We start from the raw sequence: 18,162 nt of genomic DNA on the forward strand, positions 1-18,162 counted from the left end.
TTTCCAATCTGACCACCTACAGTCTCCTGATAATGTTCTCAAAAATAGGTCTGACGTGTGATAAAGGCAGGATCAGAAAACTCTGGGGGAGATTACACATTCAAAACACTGAGTGTATCTTCAAAGGCTCCATTCTTGGGAGTTATCAAGTTTTACTTGTAAAAATAGAACTGTAACGCCGGATAATTTTTTTTTTTTCCGTTTATTGTGATAGATGTTGGGTCACTGCAGTCTAAAGAGTTGAGCGTATCTTCACTCTGTCTTCTGCTTTGAACGTCTGAAGGATGTGTAAAGCAGAGACACAGCTTTAAACACCTGGAAAACAACAAAATATCTTTCCCTCACACATCCTTGTGAGTGAAAAGGGCGCCGTCTCCATTGGTTGGGAGTAGTTAAATATATATGTATGTCCCTATATCCTCAGGTAGACTTTACTTCCAGACACAATTTTCGAGATAACTGGCTCAGCGACAGTATCCCCGTCTATCAATGTGAATGAGTTTGAAATCAGATTATTCACTGAATAAAAAAATACAATGCACTAGTACCTTGTATAGCCCCATCACACAATATATTATTTATGTACTATTTGTTGATCCTGCTTAATAAATATACACAATATTCACTGAAGGACAAACAACAAATCAAAACGTACTTTTCTTCGGACCAGTCTAATCCTACATCATTCATTTTCAAACTAGGGGAACTTGTACACGCAAAGATAAAAAAAAAAAAAACGTAATTTTCAAAAACAATAAAAATGCAGTTGCAGTAGATTTCTTTAAAAAGTAGTGAACTAGTGTTGCTCACTGAGCATGCTGGTCATTTTTAAATACATCTATTTGCTGAGAAATACTTGACGTTGAGAGATTTTATTTGATGTGTGCTGGAGTAGGGGGTTTACGGGACTGTGTGGAGTTTGGGAACCACTGTCCTACACGATGAACACTCTGGACTCTGTTTTACACCTGGTGCAACCTTTCCAACCAACACAGTTGTCACTTTCACGTCCAGCGCCCACGTTGTGTGTAGGTAGCAAGTGCACTTGCGTTAATCAGTGCACCCGTGGGTGTGTTGGTCTTAATATGAGTGTGTGGTCGGGAACGTTGCCATCCCGAGGCAGAAGAAAGCCAAGCATTTTCATGCGTACTGTATAGAAACGGTGCATTACATGCGCCCGCATAGGTTCACGATGCATGCACACTCTGCATTGTCTCACTCTGTTCTGGCCACTGTGTGGCAGCAACGCAGACTGCAGATAGACTGTTGATGCGTGTTGTCTGTCACACTGGTGTCCACTCATATGTGACATGCTTTGTCGTCTATTTTCCTCTAAATGGGAACATGTTTTACAAAATGTACATCATTTTGAATTGAGGGAGAGGAAGATTGAAACCATTAACTCCATTTAGTGAGGGCTTTTTGCAATTGGCAGAGTTGTGGCTATTCAGTATATACTTATTTCCTGGTTGACTTCCAAGAGGACACCACGAAACTGCATCCATTTATATGGTCTATGGCTAAAACACAGAACCTAATAAAATATGGACTAAAACACGTTTTGGGATGCCGTGGAAACAATTTGGTGAGGCACTGCCCCCTTTTCCATGACCAAGTCTAGAGCTGGGCCCTCTGGCATGACTGCATGGCCTTGCATATCCATGTTTTAATCAACATATTATTGGCCTTGTGGTGGTTATTATAACCAGGAAAAAAAAAACAGCACATCTTGTTCATCCAATGTTCTCCAGTGCAATGACAGATAATATTCAAATGAATTCACTTGCCACCTGTCAGTAGACTGATGGTAAAAAAGAGACAAATGACTAACAAAAACCACAGTCTTTTCTTTAATTGTTTTGGGAGCCAGCGTGTAGGTGTATAAAGCGACAGCACTCCTTTGTCATTTGACAAATCTGTGACTGGGAGATATGTGTGACATCTCCATTAATGTGAACTCACACAAAAAAGTGAGAATTTCAGCCATTACATTTCCTGTTCTTATCACAGGCTGCTCTTGTGGTAGATTCTTAGGTTACCATGGAGACAGAAACACCCACATGTCTCGTCATGAGGAGCCTCTTATCCATGACAGCACAGCTGTTTCCTCTATCCTTCACATTTGGCATGTTGCTCATCACTTTGCATAGTTCTGTACAATACTTGAATCAGAGGAGCTTCTGAGCACAAACATCTGAACAGCTAAATAACTTTGATTGCTGTCACTGGTGTTAAGTCATTTTTGAACAATAAAAATGATGTTTTCTGCATTTTGCTGATCTGTTATTGTATGTATGATGATGTAAGACAAATCAATACTGTTTGATCTTTAAAAATACCATAGAAATGTAATTGAAGCATTTACTCCAGTATGGATATTGTTGTTGCTGTTGAAAACGAGAGAACAAGTCATTCAAACAACAAACGTTACCTCATATAAAAGTTATCCACACAGCATGACGCAAATTGTCGATATATACAAACACCTACACAAGTGGATAGTGCGTCTGACTACAGGAAGAGAGGAAATTGCAGTGCCTACTCACTCTTACTCCACCTTAAAGTGAGCTTTTGCTGCTCACAGTTTCAAGCATGAAGAAAAAATTAACAGCACAGGTTGAACTGCCAAGTGCTTATACAACATTTCCAACCTCTTACACTGGTTTTACTCCGATAAACAGGGTCGTAGATGGATTCAAACACTGTCTATCCGGCTGTCTGTCTGACTGTGTATGGTGGACGCTGCTGTGCTGCAATACAGAGCTCAGTATGGTGCAGGGAGAGAGGGAGCTCTGTTAATACTCAGACTCTTGGTTATTGCATGTCCTCAAACTCACCAACCCCAGCATCACCTGAGGAGACAAGACAGAACCCAGATAGACTGAATGAGTTTGTGCACCAGCTCATAATGGCTGCATTAAACTAATGGTAAAGGAGTGCTATTGGGGCTGATATAATGAAGACCCTCTTAGTTGTTCTGCACGCTTGGTTAGTGTACTTAACAACAAATGACATGCCCCGATTTTGTAACACTTTTTTATGTAGTTAATTTGGTCAATATTAATGCATGCAGTTTTTTTCCATTAGTCCATACTCAAAGTACATTTTCAAGCTATGCACCATACATCCCTGATAACCCTGACATGTCAGCTCTATATGGAGTCCAGGGCAGCTGCTGGACCAACATGTAACACAATAGCAATAAAGGGACACGCCAAGAACCAGCGCACTTTATAACCCCACTTTAAACTGGCTGAGTCCTCATGAGTGCATATTAGACAGCAGTTATATAAGTTTGCTTACTGACTATATTTCCTGGCGGTCTCTTCCATGGGAACCTGAGTACACCATGCACCATTTTAAATCACAAAAATAATAATTTAAAAAAGCCATTACATTATGAAATCCATTTTGAAAATCACTGATGTAGCCTGTGGGCAAAATGTATCGTGTTCTTCCTTTGTGGATGTCCTGATTTTTAGCCTGCTTCTGACGTCTAGAGATGCAGTGAAATAAACAAGCTTAAAGAGCCACTTCACCCAAAAAATATACCGTTTTTTTATTCATTTCAAGAGATAAATGTGTTATTCGATCATCAGACAGTGGATCTGAGATACATGTCTCATTCCCACAACAACAGAGGAAGTTGGGATTGAAGAAATAATACATTTATTAAATAAATAAATAAATAAATAAATAATAAATACATTTGACAAAATGTCGAAGTCTAAAGCCCCTCGTCTCGTCTCGACACGGTACGGTTATTTTACGTTTCCATTAGCGATAGTACCTGGTACCTGATACTTTCTTCTCTCCAAGTGAGGTAATTGGAGAACTGTTTTCAGTGTTTTTAACAAGGGTTATGCAAAGCTTAAGAGTCAATTAGAGCATGGACACATTGTCCTGCTCCTAAAAACACTTGATTAACAATCCAGCAGGCAGAGTCCACTGCTGCTGTTACATGACTTGCTCCCTCATTCGTAACTACTGTAGCCTTTGGAGATGTGCATTTAATCTGTCTCCATTGTTCCCTGAACCCTCCCCAATGTAAAAGTTCACAGTAAAACAGCAAAGGACAAAGAAAGCTTTTCCATTGAATTCTCATACAGTACAAACCAGATTTGACTGTTCACATTCATAATTCCAAGTGTCTTGTATCTGACATATGGAAAACATCATATTTGTGAGACCACTTAGTATTGAAGGGGAAGATATTGTGGTTCAGTTTTACTCAAGAGCAGCAGAACTCTCTTATATTGTCTTTAGGCTTTTTTGTCGTCAACCTGCACTGGCAGCGTGACGACATCAATGCTAAGCACGTGCATAATAATAAAAGTCCAATTGCTGACCACATACTGAAGTGACACAATTTTGATTTGAAAATTGGAACCGGTGATAGGATAAAAAAACACATCTGAGTCACAGCCTCAGAAAATAGACGTACTGTCTGAAAATACTCTCAACGGTGTGGTTCACGTGGGGACATGTGCAGGAGAAACGGATGTGGATTGTATGTGGGTGGTTGTGTGTTTGAGTATGAGAATATTTTCCATGTATTGGATGAGCACAATATAGTCTTTTTACGTTTGTTTTTTTCATTATCATTTCCCATGGTGGTCTTCTTTGACCACTCCAAATTCAATGAATGTGGTGATCAGCAGTTTTGGTGAGGAGGATATCAAGAGGTCTTATTTCAATACAAAGACGGTGTAGGGACGTGATAAGTCAAATGCACAGTTTCACTCAGATCGTTTTGCACTGCATTACATTTCCAAACATTTTAGATATTGATGTTGCAGCCTGAATTTTTAAAGGCGCAAAGAGATATGACTCTAGCTGCTGAACACGATTCTGTTATAAACGCCTCCAAATTTTGCTTTTATATTATAACACTGACTTGGATTTATGCCAGAAAATGTATCAATGAACTTTGCAAGAGATGTTCTGTGCTTCAGTGACGGTTTACTGCCTACATCACTGTTCTAAAGGTTAGAAGTAAAGCACAAATACAGTACATGCGTCAGAAGCATAACATACAATATCTTCCGGCATTTAAATATATGCACAAATGGAATTTATTCACTTGAGTTGAACTACAACAATCTATCAAAACTATCTGAACTTGTAAAGATACTATGACATGGATGACTGAAAGCCTTAACAGATATGTAACATTACAGTCTATGCTGAGGGGTTACACTGTGCCAGTGATGGTATGAAACACAATAACTGGCCATTATAGTATATTTCTGATGTTTTCTTCTCAGAGTTCCTGTGGTGATATCAGACTGACTGTTTTACTGAAATGTTATGTGCTAATGTATAATGTACTGCGACTTCAAAGATTAGTTTATGTTTTGGGATTTAATGCCTTGCTGCAAGAACCTCTCATGCGAAATCATTATTTTTCTGTCATCCTTCAACTGGGATTTTCAACTGGCATTAAAAAAGCTTGAAAGCTTTTACTGAAATTCTCTTCAGAAATGAGTATTTTTCATACTGAACTTAGTTTACGTCAACAAATGATCTACTTGCATCATCAGTCAGTATATGTTAGAGTTGATTATAAATGTAAAATGCGCAATCAGTTTCCTCTGAAATGACGCTATCTTACACAATGTCCTGTTTATATTACTCACCCTTATCATAAACATCAAAATGGCCTCAAAAACGAAGTGTTGGCTTTGCAGCTGCTCGCTTCTTGGTAAACTGCATGTGAAGGTAAATAGTGTAGGCTACATGTAAACACACACAAATCTGTGTCAAAGCACGTGGCAGAGTTTTACATGATTCACCGACGAATATCAACACAACAGGCCACTGGTTTACTTGCAGTCATTGTTATGGCCTGACTGAGGGTTGTGTTCATAGTAGGCTACAGAGGACATGCATTGCTAAGGCTGAGTCCCAAAGAACACATGGCTGTCACACATTGCCATCTAGTGGTTTTAGCCCCAACCTCTATATACCCAACTTGAACTAGAAACCAACACATGGTGGTAAATGGTTTGTATTTATAAAGCACTTTTCTAGTCTTGATAACTACTCAAAGTTTATTTAAACAACAGTTTTGCCATTCACCCATTCACTTATACCCATTTTCTATGTCACACATCTTTCATACCATTTCACACACTGCCAGGACAGGAGCAGCATGGGGTTAAGTGCCTTGCCCAGGGAATTGAACCCAACAACCTTTGAGTTGAAAGATGACTCGCTCTACCACTAAGCTACTGTTGCCTAAATTCATTATAACAAATCCTACCATGGATTGTAAGATGAATGTTCAGCATTTGTTGAATTAGTCTGAGACAGGGGTGTCAAACTCATTTTAGTTTCACTGCCACATACAGTGCAATGCAATCTCAAGAGGGCCACACCAGTAAAATAACAGCAGAATAATCTATATCAGACCCTCTGGTGTGCCGGTTCTGGGCCCCGGGCCTTATGTTTTGATACTCCTGGTCTAAGAGAAGTGTTAATTCCACTCTATGATCATTTCAGAGTAGGTCGTCTGTGCCGTTAAAGTGTAACAATTTGTTGAGAGGAGACACTTCAGCAACAACACAAACTGCATGACACGTACGTATGAGTCAATACAAGGTTGTTGAGTTTGCTGGGTGTTTCTAATAAACTGACTAGAGTCAATAGAATGACTCCACACAGATTCTTTTATTCCTGGAAACTAAATGAACATGTTTGTTTTCACAAAAAATCCATAGATATAAAATACTAAATACTCATCTTATGTCTTTCTGTTTATTGTGTATACGAGAGCATTCACAGTAAATAATAATAAGTGAAAAGGTTATTTCAACAAACAATCTTAACCACTATATGAAGACTTACATATGTGCAAGGTTAAGTAATGCTCTATTTATGTCAACCTGAAATACAGTGTGAAGCATTGTACAAATTATGATCAACAAATATGCAGCTGATGAGTCAATTTGACCTCAAATATAATAGATAATTATCATAAAACTATGAATGTTGCAGTTCCTTTTCTGCCTCCAATGCCTCATCAGCTGAGTGGGCAGCTGTTGGACAACTGTAGAACCAGTGTAGGTGTGGGCCCATGTTAACCAGCAGCATCCGTTTTACATTGTAACAATGGATTGTGACCCTGTGTCACCCGCCTCTCCATAACCTACGTCAGAGGATAACTTGTTGACCTGACAGCTTCACTCAGTAGGTAAGGTCCCACATCTTCCTGACTACATTGTTCTGTAAAAGAAGGCTTTTAGTGGGCTTTTTAAACGTTCACAATAAACATAAATTAGCTGCAGGGAAAAAACAGAAATGGATGGTCTTATTTTGTGCACTTCTTGTCCATGCAAAAAACACTTTGACCTCAAACAGGAAATGGCATGACTAGTAGGAGAAGAACCAACACTGTTTTAAGGAGTAATTCCACTTCAATATCATTTGATAAGTCGATACAGTTTTGCTTTATCAGGTCCAGTTTGTGCTCCTTATTATGTCGCTCATGTAAGAAACTATCAGATGTGATGTGTAGAGGGATGTGTTTCTGAACTCCTCAAACAGTGACTCATTTGTTTTCAGAGTCCACCAAAGGAAACCCACGCTGCCCTTCCTACAACCTAACGGGGGACTTTGTTTACCAAACACAGAAGTGTATACTAGGCAGTAACAAAATGACAAAAAAGATCAATGTGGACCAAGATGTAAACAACAACAGTGCCGAAAGGTTGAAAAGTTCAATACACACCAATTGCAATTAGAAAAAGAGTAGGCATGATTAATGGTTTAACAGTATCAAGATATACTGTCGATATAAACATCATACATCTTTCTTCTTGGATGAAAATATGAGGGCTTTAGTCAAATATAACAAACTTAGAGGTCCAGTTTGCTACCATACGTATGTTTGTCTAAGTGTATTTCTGCTTTAAAATAAAAAACAATTTGGTTCTCATAGCCTTTCAATAAGAATATGATATACAATTTGGGTAAGGGCCTTGCTTTTCAAAGATCTTGCACTGTTTGCATCTTGCTATGTTTCTAGCAGCCTGAATAATAAACCAGCATTTTGAAGAGGAAGCAAATGAAGAGGAACAACATCATTTTTTGTGAAGGACACCACCCTCAGCTCCCTGATGCATTTGGGAGAGGGTTAAACCGTAAAATGTATCTCTCACAAACTGTAGAGATACCTAATCGAATCTAAATTTTACATTGTGAGATCCCATAAATATAACATCATTAAGGCATAGTTATAAGCCTCAACTTTGGGGTTTTATTTGCAATGGCTGGATGCCCAAATTGTACAAACATAAAATATACTTGAGGATAAATCACAATGATGCTTCCTACACACAAAAACTTTATGATTAAGCAAATGTATCTTGTTGACACAGTGAAAACATATGAATAACAGCTCTGGTTGTGCTGCAGGAAGGACACCCGCCCCACCTTTAATCATCAGGAAACAATTGATCATTAGTGGCTTGTGCACAAAATGTTTGCAGATCTCCTGAATGTGAAGCAGCAGTAACAGCCGGTTCCTCAACTAATCAGCATGTTACTGAAAGCTTTTAATGTTTTTCTTTTCTTTTCACAGTAACAGCTCATTAATTCCACTGCCCGTATGGTCAACCTGTTTTTCCATGTGACTCCAAAATATCAGGAGGAGTTAAACAGTGATAGCAAACAGGAAGGGAAGGAACACTGCTGTGAGTAGTTCTACTTTTTGAGGGTACTTTTGCCCTCTGGTGGCCTGTACACCTAATTACCTAAAGTTTTTCTTTTTCAATATTTATTAATGAAAATGATTACCGGGCTTTTTATTTATTTTTTTGGAAAAGAAAATTCCTTTTTTGTGTCACTCTATGAAATGTTTACAAGTTTAATGGCACAGATGAACCTAAGTGACTAAAAACTTTCCTTTTTTATAAAACATTTTTATGTTTTCTCCATTGTGCTTTTATTGTTAAATGTTGCTGTTTTGCTCTCTTGATTTTATTGTTACTGTGTGCACTATGAGATCTTTTTGCAATGTAAAGTACCTGATAAATATAATTTATTATTAATAATAAATGAACACAGGCAATTTAATTTCCTCAAGAGCAAGAGTGTTCATTTATTGGTTGATTATAGCTGTCACAAATTGAACTTTGGACATTGCATTTATCAGAAATCTTAACGTTTTTGTCTACAAATGATCTTTAATCTATACATTGATCTGTGTGCAAAAGAAGTGGAGCTAAAGCTTGTTGCACTTTATTTGTTTTATTTGTTAAGACATTCCAGTAGCTCCCATTTGATGGCACTGTGAATATTTAAGGTTTTTACGGGAATATACAGAGAACGGTTTCCAGTAAAACGGTGCAGCTCCAGTACTGAGCATTGGGCATAGACAATCAGCTGGTACATTCTCAGGAATGCTCTGATTAAATGTCACTGTGAGAGATATTTACACACTACGCCCTGACAATGTGATTTCTAGATATAGTGATATGTAGATTCGCCATTTATTGATGACTGCCGTCAGTCTGGTCGGTGGTTGGTTTGAACGTCGTCACGACTACAGCGGACACCTGGATCTCTGATTGGCTCAGAGCGCTCATCCGGGTACTTGCGCCAGAACGAGCCCATCAGCTAAAGGTACCAATATGGCGGAGGTAAGAGGGAAAACAGGGGAGAAGCTATCGATCTCAAATCGACATTTTTTAATTTTCTGTGCTGTATTTTTCATTTGTTTGCTATCGATTGGAGAAAGTATGCTTTTTGTCGTCTATATAGCCGGTTTCGTGTCACAAATTCCATTTCCATTCCTCAAAAATAGGCTTGAATGTGTGGACCGATCCTTCACTACAAGGCCGCTGCGCCTTCGCTCTCTCAGCTGCTACGAAGTAGCGGCTGTGTAAATTGATACGTAAATTTAACGCTAGCTTACTTGTTAAAGGAAATAACATGCTATGTAGTGTTTGTGATGAATGACAAAACATGTATTTCTTTTTTTTGGTTAGTGACATCTACGCTGTAAGAGAAATTCATGTCTATCGATGGTTGTGCCGCGCAAACGAAATTAGTGTTTACATTTTTCGATGGACAGCGTTAACAGTGGCTTTTGGATTTAGCTTCCAGGCTAGCAAAGTGTTTCTAGAGGCGACATTGCAAACATCTCATCGTCTCCGATATTCCCCTCATTTCACTCAGATCAATCCTCGATTAAGTCATCTTTTTATTAGTGTGTTATAAGCCTGTGTTTTGCTCATAATTGTTGTCGGTGTGTCGCGTCCGTCGCGACGACACAGTAGCCACCTATTTCAGGTAACGTTAGCGGTAAAACAGTCCTGGCCCAAGGCCATTACAAGCATTTTAACCCAGCGCCGATTGTAAAACATCACGTTAAAGCGCCTGTAGAATATTTGAACCCATGTTTTGTCTGCAGCATTTATTAATGCTCTGGTTTTATTCTTTGCAGGCTTCTCTAGGGAGTTCAAGTCCAGGTAAGAACACCTCTGTCATAATCTGTGTAGATATTTCGTAATGATGTTCTTGTCGACTTAACTTTCTACATGAAGTTGCATTGTTTGCTCATATTGCAGTGCATCTTTTTCGTTTTTGCTTTAAAGGGGGCGTTTACTTTGACTAAATGGATCACAGTATACTAATTGTGTGAGCTAATATGTGAAAGAAAAACAATATACTCATGATTATTTTCTCCTCTCCTCTGTTTTCTCATTCAGTTGGCTCTTTATCATCAGAGGACCATGACTTTGATCCAACAGCGGATATGTTAGTTCATGAGTATGATGATGAAAGGACTCTGGAGGAAGAAGAGTCTCTGGATGGAGGGAGGAATTTCAGCTCTGAGATTGCGGATCTAGAAAAGGTGAACTAATAACTGTTCATTATGCAAGTTTTTTGTGAATATTATTAAGTGAAGGTGTTTGTTTATGCCAATTGTTCACGTGACCTGTCAGATTAGGTGATTATTATTATTATTATTATTTTTTATTTTTTAAGTTGCATCACTTAACAGTAATAAGTCAGCTAACTTTATGCACACATTTTTTCTTAGTGGCCCTCTTGTCTCAAAATGATAGTGAAATAATTATTAGTAATTTGTTTTACTGGAACCGAGTTTGTATTCTGAATAAAATATTTCATAACACCTGTGGCACCTAGTACAAAATATGAATATTGTATTGTAATTAGACAGTAAATCAGAGGGCAAAGTGTCAATGTGTGCAAGCTTTGTTAATTTATGAACTAAACCCACCAGGAGGGGACCATGCCTTTGGAAGAGTTGTTGGCCATCTATCGTTATGAGGCCTCGGCAGGCTCCAGTATAGACAGCTCCTCAGGAGACATCACTGATGAGCTGCCCGACATGACTTTGGACAAGGTAAATATCTCCTATTCTATTGTCATGTCATATTATCAGCACATAGGTGCTAGCGTAAAGTAAGATTAACAATTGTATTTGTTTTCAGTACGTAATTCAGATATCCTTTTACATCACTCTTGGTCTGTCAGTTATACAAAGAATATTATTTCTCTATAGGAGGAAATAGCTAAAGACCTTCTGTCTGGAGACTACGAGGAGGAGACCCAGTCCTCAGCTGATGATCTTACACCTTCAGTCACTTCCCACGAGGCCACTGACTTCTTTCCAAGAACACTTCGATGTAAGTCATACGTTGTATTTTACTCACGTGTATGTTATATGCAGTGTGTATCCGAAAGTCTGATGTAAAGTAAATGAGAATGTGTTTTCAGTCATATCGTAGATGCTATTTAAAGGGGTTTAAAATGTTATGGTGCTTCATGAATTATTTGGAATTTCTTACATTTATTTATGTTAAAGTACGTTTGTTTTTTTGACAATTTATTTTTGGTCAAAAATGTTAGTTCATGTAAATCAGGACTGGTACAAAGGGCAATTGTGTTAAGTGTCAGGGATTTTATTGCGTGATAGGGTTTGCCAAGATCATCTGCTGTACCATTTAAGACCGTTGCATCTAGATTCTTTATGTGCAAACTGGTATTAATCTGGGTTTTTTTAATTGTTTTTTTCAGCCAACGCTATCTCTGATGGTGATAAAGAGTCAGAGTGTGATGAAGATGGTCCGAGCCCAGAGGACTCGAGAAAGGTAAGACCCATTTAATTTCGGTACGAGCGAATAAAGGGGCCCTCAAAAGTATATTAAATCCATACTGTTATTTTAAAGCAATGTGATTGTTTTATAATAAAAAAAATGGACTTTTACTGGAACCTTTATTTCTTGTGTCTTAGTGGGTTAAGGGAGGATAATTAAATTGAGATAATCTGTACTAGTTTTCTCTTGTGTTTTAAACTTCGGTTTTGTTTTTGTGTTTTTTTTTTTCTGAAGGAAATAATGGTGGGATCACAGTACCAAGCAGAGGTTCCTTCTTGCCTCTGTCATTACAAAGATGGGGAGAAAGGTGTCTACACGTTTCTATTTTAAGCTTTTCCTATTTTGTTAAATGTGCTAAAGCCAAACCAGGTGACTTATCACTTCACTTTCTTATTCAGTGTATGAAGATGACGACGAGTTATTATGGAGCCCAGGTACAATTCCAGAAAATAAGGTTAGGAGTTTCCTGTGTGAAGTATTGTCACGGACAGCAGATGATACAGGATGTGACAAACCAGGGTCACATGTTCGAGATAATGAGCAGGTCAGTCACGTTTTTATTCATAAACCTTTCATGCCATGAGCATGGTGCTAAGCTTCTGTCGTCAGCCTAATTTTACCTCTTACCGCATTTAGTATAATTTTGATTTTTTAAATATTTCTTTCTAAATTACATACGTCTAATTTTTCCCACATAGGCTTTGCACGAGCTTGTCAAGTGCAACTACAACACGCGTGAAGCACTAGAGAGATACTGCAGCCGTGTAAAGTCCTCGAAAGGTAAGTGAAGCTAACCGGTTGTTAACGCCAACTGTACTAAACTGTCACTTCAACATAAGGAAAGTGTTGTAACGGTGTAAGAGGGAACATATGATTCTCTTGAAACGCGTTCAAGGATCTTTTACATAGTTCTAATCAACTGGCTGTGAGCACTGGCTAGATAGTCCTTTAAATATTTATTAAAAATAAATCAGAATTTACAATGGCTTTCAGTTTGCAATATTTTGCCTAAAGCACCAATTTTCCATGTGTTGTATAATCAATCCTCTATAAAGTGAGCTTCAGCTCAGCCAGTTGTTTTCAGACAAGCAGACGGAGGTAGTAGATATTCTCGTTGAAGCACAGAGTAATTTTATTACATTCTTTATTGTCTACCTAATTAACGGAAAATAGTAGTAATTTATAACGGAATATATGGATTCTGTTAGAAAGTTAATATGGCTCCTATACAACACTAATGATGTGGCCAGCTGTGACTCAAACTAATTCATCTGTTATCAAATTAGTTGATTATTGATTTAGTAATCAATTAATAATTAATTGAATTTCAACTTTTCCACCTAAGTTGGAATGGATTTCTGACATTCAGATGAAGTGCTAGAAGAAGTGACAGCCAGCCCTAAGCTCAATATGAGGTTATTGTCTCTTCTTGTTGAGTAGTTTGTCTAGTATGTATATTCCTCCCGTTTCTAATAATTTGTCCACATAATTTACATTGGTAGGTGCATATGGGAATCCCCTTAATACAACAAAACAATCTATTTCATCACCAGAAATAAAATACCTTCTTTGAACAGCAATGTTACCCACAATGAAGATAATTAATTATAAAGCAGCTATGTGATATTAAATTTGGTAGTGGTGAAATGTTAAGTTTAATTAAATTGAACAACTGTTTTTTGCAATATATAAATGTTTTACTGCTTTTATTTCAGAAAAATCGCCTCCGTGGTCAGAGGAAGAATGCAAGAACTTTGAACACGCACTACAGATGTATGACAAAAACTTTCACCTCATACAGAAACACAAAGTGAGTCTTGTTAAGTGACTTCTTAAACTCGTTCATTTTTATACAGTAAATTCAAATAATCCTGTGAGCGTTTCTCATTCCTGTAAATATTTTTTTTCCCCCTCAGGTCACAACACGAACTGTAGCAGAATGTGTGGCGTTTTATTATATGTGGAAAAAGTCGGAGCGCTTTGACTTCTTTGTACAGCAGAATCGTTTTGGGAAGAAAAAATACAGCAGCTATCCTGGTGTAACGTAAGTGACACAAGATCTGTTTGTATTGTGTGTGTGTTGTGTGTACACATCTATACAATGAGCTTTGAATGTAAAAGCATTTGTGTGTTGGTGCTTACACGTGTTCTTCTGTATTCAGTGACCTGATGGACAGACTGGTGGATGAAGCAGAGGGTCTGGCAGTGGACAGTTCCTCCTCGGTGTGTTTAGGGGCTGGTGGCGGAGGAAGGCTGGAAACTACTACTGACCAACAGCTCAGTCTGCTCAACTCCATCACTGCCAGTGATCTCACAGGTCAGTAGTATTTTTTTTGACCAGTGGGAGTTGGGATTCATTATTGTGTAAAATGATTGCAGAACATGTTTTCTATCATTTTTGTCTGTGACTGGCATTACTGTGAACACACACATTTTTTCATCTGCTTAGTTTTTGGCAGTGTTGCAGAGTGGTGCCATTTCTGGCACAAACTCTGAGATGCTCCAGCTGTTAGCCGTTAATGTTTTTAGGGAATCTTATTTTTTAAAATGTGTTATTAATATTTTTTATTTTATCTTCATTTATTTATGAAAAAAAAATACCTTTGTATTGGGAGTTAGTCTAATATTGTCACTGAGCTCCACTGTGATGGTATTGTCTTATTCCTCTTATGTGTTTTTTCTGGTGAATTTGTGATATTACGTTATGCACATGGGTATCTCAGGAGCAAAAAAAAACACCACAAGGCACACCCACCACGTGTAAGAGGAATTATGTTAATAGCTTTTTATTTAGTGAATTCAAAAATTTCCAGTTACAGTATATACTCCCTCATTTTTATTGTGAAAGAGGCTTTTGTTGATGCAGATGGGGATAGAAATTCTTACCAACATCCCATTTGTTTTAGTAATTGTCTTTTATTTTTCCTTATGCAACTTGTGTTTCTGGCCAGCACTTTTGAAGCTCCATCTAAATGTAATTGTCCTGCGTTTTTACAGCTTTGAGCAACACTGTAGCCACCGTGTGCAGCCCTGCAGAGGTTGGTTGCCTCGATTCCTACAGCTTTCCTCCTTTGGAAAGCCTCCACCGAGGGTCCCTCAACCACGACGAGTCCCTCGGTTTCCCTTCCAACGGTGCAGACCCCGACTGCCTCAACATGCTCGACGCTGGCTTCTACCACTCTGACCTGAGCCAGCTGGGGGGCGTGTGTGTCAACAAGGACTGTGAGCGGCCCTCCAAAAGACTCAAGATGGCGCTGCCTGACTCCTTTATCAATGACGTGTCTGTGAGTAACCTGGGAGACTTCGAGGCACGACGGACAACGACGCACCACCACCGAATCACCGGCGCTAAAATGGCAGTGTCCGTCACAGACTTTGGGAGCTTGGCCGGTAGCGGTGAGCCCAACGGGTTTTTAGGAGCACACGCGAGGCACCACACACAGCACACTGCAGCACTTCAATCAGAGTGATCTTCCTCACCTGTTCCCTTGTTCTTCCCTTTTTAAAACCCCATATCTCTCTTGTAAATAAGACTGACCTCACTGGAGAAACCAATTTGTTTAAATTCTATATATATATATCTATATATATGTATATAAATATACTTTGTTTTCATTTTTGTGTAATATGACATCAGTGATGTCTATCATATAGAACTAAAATCTTGATTTCTCTCAAGAGTTTATATAGCCATTTATTTTATTTTTATTTTTAATTTTTTGCGGTCTTGAGATGTGGAACGTCTTTGTACAGCGAGGCCCAGAGGCTGCAGTCGGAGAGTTGTGTATCTTCCTCCTTTACATCTACACACAACATCTTCAGCGCTACACTTTGTTATCCTGCCATTCTTTTCAGCTGCCAAACCCGGCATTGGTTTCTGCCCGTAGTTTTTAGTATTTAGTCGCTTGTCTATTTTGTTTTGAAGTGGTACGAGGTTTTTTTATTATTATTTTTTTTTTTAAGTATTAGTGTTTGGTTTACAGGTACTTTTAAGTAACCAGACTAGCACAAATGGTTTTAGTTGTCTGAAAAAATAAACCCTGGCCTGACATTGTATGAAGAACAGCATTTGGAGATTAGCTTGAAGACCAGGAAGTTTTGGCTTCAGCTGCTAAGATGGTCCATGTTGGTTTTCTTTTTGTTTGTTTTTTTAAATTATTATTTCTCCTTTGGAAACTTTTTTGTTTACTTTTAAACTGTTCAAAGTGGCCAAACTGGAACATTTGAATGTTTGCTACAGTTAATATTTTTATCCCATATAGTTGACCAAAATTATATTCCCTGATTTTCTATAATGAGTGAGAAATTCCTGTCCAGAACAACATGGGAGTTATCTGGTTTCACAGTTCAATATCAAGTTTTCATATGGCAATATTACAATGCCATTATTGGCTGGTTTAATAGCCGTTTAAACCGACATCAATAGTCACATTTGTTAAATCCTTTCAGCCCTGTGCTACACATGATTCGTTGCATATGTTCTTTTGTAAAAAAAAAACGTTTTCTTCTTAAATCAAGTAGGGCTGTTTTTCAGACCACTTTGTTAAGCCAGTTAGCAGTATTATCTCTCTCTATTTCATTTTAAAGCCACTCCAATTGTGTATTTGACCTCTGCCTAACCTGTACCGCATAATCTGGTCTACAATTTGGAGTCTAGTAGCAGAAATTGAGCCGCTATATCTTGACTCGAGTCCATAATTGTGAACTGTAAGATGTTTAGCAGGTCATTGTCAGTTGATTGGATGCAGTAGTAGTGTTTACTTAATTTATCTATGCATTGTGCTATGAATAATTAGTTTGTTTCAGGGGTTCATATCATGTTTGTCACGTCCGTAGATGATGTAGTATTTCATAATTGCATATGTACAGACAGGATCCATGCCTCTTTAATCATCTTTTAAGTTTCCAAGCCCAGCATCAGAGAAGGTATTCACTTGTGTGTTTCATGTAAATAATTAGCAAATAGCCTTTAAAAGTCTATTAACTGACCTCTTACACTTGTGAATCTGTGTTGATACAAAGTTTTTAATTTGATTCCTTGTCAAAAAGGCAATAATTTGTAGATATGTACAGATATTGAGTTTACTTTTTTTTGCATTTTACCTTTTGACCTGGTGTTAGAATTTCTTTCTCCCCCCTCCTTGCAAAGTCATGATACCATCACAGCTGGACACGGCTGAAACCACGCATGCTGCCTGTGCCCAGTTCTGAGGTGTATCACCCACAAACGGCTTTACCCCAAGACATATTGGTATTACTCAGTGTTGCGTTTGGAATTTGCAACCACATGTAAAAGATGCTCATCCCCCCCCCCCCCCTTTATCTTTTTACATGTCGTCGATTTGTCTTGATGGTAAAGGGATGGCTGCTACTCTTAAGTATGTGGAGAGCTCATTTCTTTTTCATGCAATGTGCATAATGCAGTAGGTCCTCCAAGCTCTTCTAGCTTTAGCAGTGCAGTGATATTTATTTCACCTGTGGTTTGTACAAAAGACTCAGAAAAATTGTCAGAATGTTAAGGCCATTCAGTAGTAGAAGTAGGTTTTTCACTTTCCCTGTGAACTCACAAAAATGTGATTTTTATCGAGCTCTCTGGTATGAGACTTGTGTGTGCAAGCAGGCTCTAAACAAATTTATTTTATATTTTGTATTGTGTTTTGAAGTTTCGAAAGAAAAAAAATATGGCAGTTTTGGAAAACAAAACCAGAGTCCTTTTGAAAACAAAAACATCTTTGTGAATAAAAAAACCTACAGAACTTAAATGTATATCCAGAAATATAGACAATCAAAAACTTCACTATGAGAAATGTTCAAGAAGCTATCTTTATTGTTTATAAGAATTGTACATAAACATTGAGTTTTTTTTTTTTTTTTTGTCTTTTGTTAAACATTATTTTGTATTTTCTGTTGTACTTTAATACCTTGTGTACAGATCCAGAAATAAAGCTCTGGAAAATGTTCGAAGAAGATTGCATGTTTTTTCCTCTGCATTGTACCAGTGTAAGATTGAGCTAGCATTTATTCAGATAAA

The 18,162-nt window shown here is 38.0% G+C and overlaps 1 protein-coding gene across 1 annotated transcript; it reads left to right on the forward strand.

The window, feature by feature from the left end:
- The first annotated feature begins 9,582 nt into the window (after positions 1–9,582).
- mier3b (mesoderm induction early response 1, family member 3 b) lies at positions 9,583–18,162 on the forward strand. Its single transcript, XM_058636739.1, has 13 exons — positions 9,583–9,644; positions 10,451–10,475; positions 10,716–10,861; positions 11,255–11,377; positions 11,537–11,660; positions 12,052–12,125; positions 12,366–12,438; positions 12,530–12,675; positions 12,830–12,911; positions 13,847–13,941; positions 14,048–14,175; positions 14,294–14,448; positions 15,129–18,162. The coding sequence occupies exons 1-13, from the start codon at positions 9,636–9,638 to the stop codon at positions 15,599–15,601; spliced, it is 1,653 nt and encodes a 550-aa protein (XP_058492722.1). The 5' UTR covers positions 9,583–9,635; the 3' UTR covers positions 15,602–18,162.

Source organism: Solea solea, chromosome 8, assembly GCF_958295425.1.
Source record: "Solea solea chromosome 8, fSolSol10.1, whole genome shotgun sequence".
NCBI lineage: Eukaryota > Metazoa > Chordata > Actinopteri > Pleuronectiformes > Soleidae > Solea > Solea solea.